The 8593-nt window shown below is 38.5% G+C and overlaps 2 protein-coding genes across 2 annotated transcripts; one reads left to right on the top strand and one right to left on the bottom strand.

Moving 5' to 3' along the window:
• Positions 1 to 1373: 1373 nt before the first annotated feature.
• LOC111445160 (G-type lectin S-receptor-like serine/threonine-protein kinase At5g24080) lies at positions 1374 to 4417 on the bottom strand. Its single transcript, XM_023083396.1, has 2 exons — positions 1986 to 4417; positions 1374 to 1955 (listed from the first exon to the last, which is right to left on the bottom strand). Exon 1 carries the CDS (start codon positions 4415 to 4417, stop codon positions 1994 to 1996), a length of 2424 nt encoding a protein of 807 aa, XP_022939164.1. The 3' UTR covers positions 1374 to 1955; positions 1986 to 1993.
• Positions 4418 to 7000: 2583 nt separating this feature from the next.
• Positions 7001 to 8574, top strand: LOC111444860 (putative clathrin assembly protein At2g25430). The gene has a single exon (XM_023082948.1). The coding sequence runs from the start codon at positions 7088 to 7090 to the stop codon at positions 8246 to 8248; it is 1161 nt and encodes a 386-aa protein (XP_022938716.1). The 5' UTR covers positions 7001 to 7087; the 3' UTR covers positions 8249 to 8574.
• Positions 8575 to 8593: the final 19 nt, after the last annotated feature.

Raw genomic sequence — 8593 nt, 5'->3', positions numbered from 1 at the left:
TTTTACGTAAAATTTAAATGCATAGTACTTATACACACCGTCTGCATACATGTGCCACTAGGCGAGTTCGTTAGTGTATCTCGTAGGCCTGACTATGGGCTTGTAATAGTAAGATTTTTTTAAATCACCCACCTCTAATATAGGGGATCTAGCTATTTAGAGCACCCATGCCGCTACCTAAGTATTGGTGTAGCCCCATATCTAAAACAACGCGTGAAGGACAACACACACAATGGTGGGAAACGGTTGACGATTTCAAGCACATAGAACAATGTCAATGGTGACCCTAGAGAGGGAAGGAGAGAGTCAGAGATATACGACCATAGAATTTTAAGTGGAGTGACGTCGGAAAGAGAAGTCGGAACAAATTTGAGAAAAAAAAAAATGGACAGATTCAAGTGAGGAAGACAAGGTCCATGAGTCGAGAGTTGGAGTTGGATTTGAAGTGGGTTACCGCCCACTCGTTCAAGCCCAAACTCTTGTTACAGTCACTACCTACAAACTGTGCCTCAACTCAATAAGGCAACTCAGAAGCGCTCGACCCACTAATTGACATGACCCAAAAGCTCACTTGCAACTAAAGAATGTAGAACTTCGATTCAGGCCAATCAAATAAGTAACTTTACTATCGAAAACACATATTGAATAAGTTGTATTATATATGATGATGTGTGTTCTATAGATCCTACACGTACTATATTGATATGATCACGTGTATCTAGCAAACTATTTGTATAATAGTCATAAATAAATATGACAAGATATTTATTTTGTTAGCTTATAAATAAATATTTGAAATTACAGGTTAGAGTCATAAATTGAGTTTTAATTTTCTTTTTAATTAAAAAAAAAAAAAAAGAGGAAAGATTCCTCAGGCGCGTGGTAGCCAGACGGCAGCACTCAACTTGCTGTTTGTTCAGTGAGAAAATCCAAGAAAAAGTTTCCCGGAAAGAAATAAAAAATCAAAATGATAGAAACCAATTGTTCTATGTAGATTTAGACGGTGATTTTAAACAATAAAATTGAAAAAATTTATTATGAAAATAAAATTAAAGTAATTACGCCACATTCCTTAGTCTCAAGACTTGCAAAAACAACGTCTAGATATTCTAAAAATGTAAACCTCACCGTTCAAAGCTGCAAAACACTTCTTAATATTGAAGTTCTATTTGCAGCATTGAGGCACTGCATTAAAACCAGGCGTTGTTCCTAGTACTCTTCGTTTACAGGTAGGGTTGCTATAATTTACTCTTATTTTAACTCTTACTCCATCAAACTAGAAAACCATTTTTGAGTAGGACATTCGACACTCAATTTGGAACCAAATTTGCATAATCCAATTTAATTACGAGCCTCATTTAACTTACCAACATAAAATGGTGTATAAATTGAATTACATCCAATCCAAGAAAGTAAGCATAAATTGGGATTACATAACAAAAGATTGCGAAATAAGAGGGGTTTAAAGGCATTAATAAAGGGCAATGATAGACGATGGATGAAATGGTAATCAGAGTCAGAAATATGGGAGAAAAGGGTAATGATCACGTGCATCCTTCTACCCATTCAATGCCTTGCAGCTGTGTGAGATGACCAAATCTAAATGCTCGAATCTGCTAAAACTTTATACTTTTTTGGCTCATTTCAAGAGTGGGTCTTTTTATTTTCAGCTCAAAGTTGAAAGCTGTGTGGGGGCAGGCGTGGCTATTTCTTAATCTGTGGGTGGCATTGGGATACAAACAATATGAAGATGGACTGATTTTGATTGGTGCCAAATGGTTGTAGGTCACGTGGGTGGAAGCCAATCTTTTGCGAGGTGAGAGTATCTAGCCAATGTGTCCTCGTTGTTTGTTTTGAATGGTGTGGATTAGATCTTGATGGACCCAAAGGTGGATTAATCCGTTCATGAATTAGGGAATTTGATTAAGGACTCAAATGAGCCCAAGTAGAAGAAACATCATCCCTTAATGGGCCTCGCCGGACAAGAAGTGGTTCATGTACTGGTAGGGTGTTCGGACAAGAAGTAAATAGAGGGCTTTTCAGGAGGAGCAATCTCAAGCTTCCCTTCCAACATCTTCACCACCTCCCCCATCGACGGCCTCTTCTCCGGTAGGCTTTGAAGACACCACATCGCCGTCTGCATCATGCGATTAACAATCCCCCAATGCCCTCCACTCTCCCACTTATCCCTTATCCGATCGTCTAAAATCTCCTCCATCCTCTCCTCCACGAACGCCTTCTCGAATGCCCATCCAGGGAAGTACCACTCCGCACTCTCCACCGTCGATCTTTTCATCTCACAATTCCTCCGCCCACTCATAATCTCCAACAACACCATTCCAAAACTGTACACATCCGCTTTCGTCGTCATCCAATTCGATCCCAACTTCACCAGCTCTGGCGCTACGTAACCCGGCGTCCCTCTAATCCGAGACATGCTCACCCTCGTCTCCTCATTTTGCCTCAGTTTAGACAGTCCGAAATCCGACAATTTGGGGCAAAAATCGTTGTCCAGAAGGATGTTCTCTGGTTTTATGTCACGATGCAATACCCATTCCAGGCATTCCTCGTGCAAGTACGCGATTGCTCTCGCAACCCCAATTGCGATTCGGTGCCGGATGTTCCAATCCAGCGAGGGGGTTTCATCGGACAACTCTGCTTCGTTCTTCTCCGAATCGGAGGGTAAAGGTTTGGGGAAGAGGAATTTATCGAGCGATCCATTGGGAATATGTTCGTAGACTAACATTTTTTTATCCTTTTCCGCGCAGAATCCCCACAATCGAAGCAGATTCAGATGGTGCATCCTAGCGATGATGGTTACCTCCGCCCAAAAGTCACGGTCGCCACCGGCGACGTTTTTCAAGCACTTAACGGCGACCACGCGTTTGTCCGGCAGCTCTCCTTTGAAAACTTCGCCGAATCCGCCCCTTCCGATGCAGGTCGAGAAGTCATTCGTGGCCGTCTTTAGCTCGGCGTAAGTGAACTGCTTTGGCCCGCCGGCGGGAAGTGATTCGAGACCAAGCGTGCGAGCCATGTCTCTGTATTTTACAAATCTCTTCAAGAATGCACAGAAGAAAACCGCCCCGGAAATTAGTTCGGCAATGAATATGGTGCTGATTATCAATATGTTTCTTGTCGTGTTGTCTTTAATCACCGGCGGCGGCCGTATGGTGATGTGAACTGGACATGTGGTTTGGAGTTTGTACATCATTCCGTTGAAATTTGAGTGATCTGTTTCCAAATTGTCGACCTTAACAAAAGCAGCTATCTTCATCCCTGGCGACCACAACCCGTTCGACAAAATGTCAAGCTGAAGCGCACATTGGGCGCTACCATCGAAGGTGAATGTATAGCCCACGCAGCTGGAATTCTTCAAGCAATTCGCTTGGCAGACTGAAATATTTGGGGTTTGCAGGGAGATTTGTTTAACTCCACCTCTGAAACTCACAAAATCCAGTTGAAGAAATTTGGGTATCTTTGATATGTTGAGTTTCCGGTGGCATCCTTGCCGTGCTCCGCCGCGAGGATCGGGGATAAATCCGGGAGCACAGACACAGTAGGTGGAGTTGTAACTGCCAGTACTCATACAGATGGAATTTGGGCCACAAGTATGAAAGATCTCACACAACTCTATATGTGCTTGCCAAACGACACCCCACCGCCGTAGATTTGGGCTGAAGCTGAAAATCTTGAGGTTTCCATCATCGTCGACCACCAATTTCCGCAGCCGGGTCGAGTTAAAATCAGAAGGGAAAATTGGGGTTTGATTGTTTATGATGATTTGACCTTCGATCAGGAAAATCTGGAATGGGTTTCCAGAGGTCCAGTACCTTTCTGCACCAAACGTCAAATTAACAGAGTTTTTAAACGCATATTTGCCGTTGTTGGAGACGATGGTGGTTCCATTTAATGTCTGGTTAGGCAAGATAGTATTGGTGGGGAATTGGAAGCTTTCCCATGTGCCGTAAATCAAATCACCATCGTTGCGAAGGATTAATTGGGTTGAATTTGGATTTGCAGAAACATTACTGTTGGAAGGCCAGAGATTGCGACCGGAACCGTCGTCGAGACGGAGCTGACCGGTGCGCGTGATGACCAAAGCCGCTGAGCGGTTGACCGGAGAAAGTTGGTTGGCTGACCAGACGACGCTGTCCGTTGAGATGTTGAAGTACCAAACAGAGAAGACGAAGAGATTGGAGTTTTTTGGTAGTGGCTGAAAGCCGGCGGCGAAAAGGGAGTTGGGGGAGAAAAGAATTAGATTCTGGGTCGGCCGCCATGGGGATTGGGATATCGAGAAGGCGGAGAAATTGGTGGGTTTCGGCGGCAGTTGGGCGGCGGCCGGAGACAGAGGAGATGTCAAGAAGAAGAAGAAGAAGAGGAGGAGGAGGATGGAGAGAGGGGTGGCGGCGAAAGACATGGTTACTGAGATCTTTGGCTGCCGGAAACAATGGGGTGATTTAAAATATGAGGAGAAGAAATGAATGTCCCATTAATTCGTCAAATCAAACCATTTTGAAAGCAGATGAATTTTTTTTCCCCATTTTTTTGACTCCTCAATTGGGGTGTGCGTTCTCTTTTTTAATTTTATATGGATAATTGTACCTATTTTTTTAAAAAAAATAATTTAATTTATTGGATAAAACAATGGAAACTAATTATTAGAAACTAATTTTTAGTTTAATGAATCAATAAATCAACTCTAAAATTTCAACGATGGAAGTAGAAATAAATTCAAATATTAATGTCAAGGTTTCAAAAGAGACCAAATAAAAGTCCATTCAAATATAAGAGACTACTAAAATAGTTGTAGAATATTAATTACGTGATATTATTTTAATTATGGGTCAACTTTTAGTAGGGATAGAGAATTTAACCCCTATTATAATAATAGGTACGTTATATGTTGTAGGGTTGTTTTTTATTTTATAAGATTTAAGTTTATGTAACGTCTCCAATTATACGAAATATATTCGAGGATAAGTGTATGAGTTGACATATCCATAAAAAGACCTTCGATAAAATATATAAAATATATAATTTTTAATTATATATTCATTTTAAAATCTAGAAGATTCAACAGTCCATTACCAATATATAAAAGTCTAATATTATATCTTACTTATAATAGGGCATAAATTAAGTTAGATTTGATTGGGTTGATAATCCAAATAACCTGATTCGAATTAAATCGACCAAATATTTTTTTAAAGTTGATTTAATATATATATATATATATATTATTTGTCAAAATTAATAGGCCTCTAATGGACACATAAATCTCTTAAAAATATTTCATAAATAATGTCATGGAAAGCAAAAATAGAGTAATAATAAATTCAAAATAATGAAAATGTCATGAACTAATCTAAGGGCTACGATTTAAAACATAAATACACTATCCTAGTTTTGATTTTGTGACCTCCATGATGACGTCATTATTAGCATATGGATGTTTACCTTTACTTGAAAAAAATGCAGCACATTGCTTAAGTATTTAAAAATACTCGGTAAGTAACCCACTATTTGAGTTAAGAAATGAAAGCACATGCAACCATATTGAGACCTAACCTTTCATTATCATCATGGCCTTGTCTTACTTTTCGTCTGAGTCAACTAGATGTGTAGTATTTCTCTGCACACAACCTACGTTCACGCACATGAATCCCTAGCCAGACTCGTATATGTGCACCTGGACCTGGCCTTCAATTAATGTACACGCACACTGCCAGAAAAGCCGTAGAGGAAAGGAACGCGCATAATATCATGGTTTACATAATATCGTAGTGTACACAGTTGTACTCATTGTAACAGGAAAATTATTCTGATACATTAAAAAATGCATGAAGTTTCCGTAACTTTAAATCATGACATATTCATATGATGCGGGTCATACATTCGTTCTTTCATAACATTACTTTCATGAATAATATGTGGCTTGACATTATTTCATAAATCTAAAGTGAACATGTTAACATAGTGTGATCACATAATATATAGAGGTATCATGTTGTGAAGTCATTACAAGATCTATAACATGGCACAAACATCCCATAGTATAACTTACAATATAATATATTATATTTCATAACATAACATAATTAATGTCAATCAGTCACAAAGTACGACGTTGGAGGGGCCATAGAGCACATATCGTTCATACTTTATACAATTCATCCAACCAGGCAATAGTAAATGTAATGACCCTATTTTTTCTAATCAAATAAAGACATCACTGTATGCATAACATGCCTAGTACGTGCCGAAAAATTTGTGAAAACATTTCATAAATTATGTCATAGATTTAAACGTCCATAATAAATTCACTAAAACAATATTGTTATGTTTAATTAGGTAACATGAATTTAAATAAGATTCAAAAAAGAAAAAAAAAAAAAAAGAGCAATATCCAATCTAACCTAAGGACCACTAAAACAAACATAAATACAAATACTTTAATTTTGGTTTCGTGGCCTTGACCACATCATTTTATTTGGCTGGAGTAATTATAAGAAATAGAAATTAGTATTTGGCTTGAGTAATTATAAGAAAATATAATCACATGCAATGAGACTTATTTTATAGTTTCTTTGTTTTAATATTTTAAAAAGTTATACTAAAACTCATAATTAAATTTTAAGATTAAAAAAAATAATAATAAACTATATTGTAGGGTAATGTTCAAAATTTGGTTTGAATTTTAAAAATATTGTCAAATAGTATTTATAAAGATAATTTATTTTATAATCTTTGTATGACAAGATTATTTGTTTATAATGTTTTAAGTACTAATTTATTCTCTTCCTAAACAGAGATTAATAAGACCAAAGAAGAATTACATAGTATATTATCTTCACTATTATTTTTTTAAAAGACTTTATTATTGCTTCTACTTATATATATATATATAAAAGGTATTATTGAATTTGGGAAATTAGATGAAAAATTGAAACAGGAACCTATTCTAAGGAATTATTGGTTATAATTGAAAGCCAGAAAACAAAATGTTCTTGAAGTTGAAGCACTGCGATTCACCCAAAGCTAAAAACAGTTTTTATCAGATTGCATAAAATCAAACCGAGTTTTGTATATGATTTACAATTTCACCTGTTTTTTTTTTTTGCATCATCTTTGTAAGAATTCTTTCTCTCAATCGATTGACATGATGCAGAGGAGATTCAAGCAAGTTCTCACTGCCGTCAAAGAGAATTGTTCCGTCGGCTACGCCAAAATCGTCACAGCCGGAGGATTTTCCAACGTCAATCTCATAGTCATCAAAGCCACCTCTCCAACTGACTCACCGTTGTCGGAGAAGTACGTTCAAGAGCTTCTCAAGATCTTCGCCTTCTCTCCGACGTCATGTCGCACCTTTTCTCTCAGCTTTTCCCGTCGATTTCGAAAAACTCGCTGTTGGCGAGTTGGACTCAAATGTCTGCTTCTACTCCACAGATTGATCCAATCAGCCCCTCAGAACAGTGAATTTCGATTAGAGCTTCTTCGCAGCCGGGCCAATGGATTCATTTCTCTATATCAGCGCCACATCCGAGAGGATGAAGATTATGCCTCTTTCATCAGATCCTACGCTCGGTTGCTTAATGAAGCTCTGGATTCCGATTTGTTCTATAGCACCGAAGTACCGGGCGTTTCATCTGAAGCCGAAGCTATGGGAACAACTTCAAGTAGAATAAAAAAAATTAACAAAGTAATTGAAATATCGACACAGATGCAGAGCCTAATTGACAGAGTAATCGACTGCAGGCCGGCCGGGAGAGCGGCCCGAAGCACCGCAGTTCGAATGGCGATGAAGCACATAATACGTGAGAGCTTCATTTGTTATCAGTCCGTCTGTCGGGATATCAATTCAATCGAAGACGGTCTTCTTCAATTGCCGCACCGGAGTTGCGCTGCAGCGATCCGAGTATACAGGAAGGCGGCCGTTCAAGCAGATCGACTAGCGGAGCTTTACGATTGGTGCAAGTTCGTCGAAGTGTGTAGCCTGTATCAATTCCCCGATATCGAACGTATTCCGGAATCGCGGATCCAAGCCCTAATATCATCCTTTGGCATTATGTGGCAGCTGACGGAATCGTCGTCTTCATTTACCTCTTTCACAAATACATCAGAATCGTCGTCGTTCAACTCTCCGGCAAGGGATGAGACTGAGAAGAAAGTTGCGGCTACGCGAAGAAACGTTGTTGTGGGCACTCCATGGGCGATTTCTCACGACAGCGGATTCGCAGTGAAGCCATAGATTGAATTAGAAAACGGGAAGGAAGACGGTGCTTAAGCGAGAAAAAAATGGAACTCTTCAATCCCAACAATTATCCTGCCACTTAATATTCCTTAAAATGTAATTTACTTCAAAACAATACGCAATTTAGTAATGAAATGTACATACTTTTCAATTGAACACTCTGACTTTATATTGGTTGTTTGATGGTAATTCGATTGTAACATATCGAATTCGAAAGAAATAATAGCACAAAAGAAGCTTCATATTCAAAATCTTATGGAAGTGAAACTCATGGGAGATGATTCAATAGCACCCTCGTTTAAATTGGGTGACCTTTTTTTTTTTTTTTTTTTTTTTTTTTTT

This window comes from Cucurbita moschata, unplaced genomic scaffold (genome assembly GCF_002738365.1).
Source record: "Cucurbita moschata cultivar Rifu unplaced genomic scaffold, Cmos_1.0 Cmo_Scf00007, whole genome shotgun sequence".
Classification (NCBI taxonomy): domain Eukaryota; kingdom Viridiplantae; phylum Streptophyta; class Magnoliopsida; order Cucurbitales; family Cucurbitaceae; genus Cucurbita; species Cucurbita moschata.
This window is presented reverse-complemented; position numbering and strand designations above follow the sequence as displayed.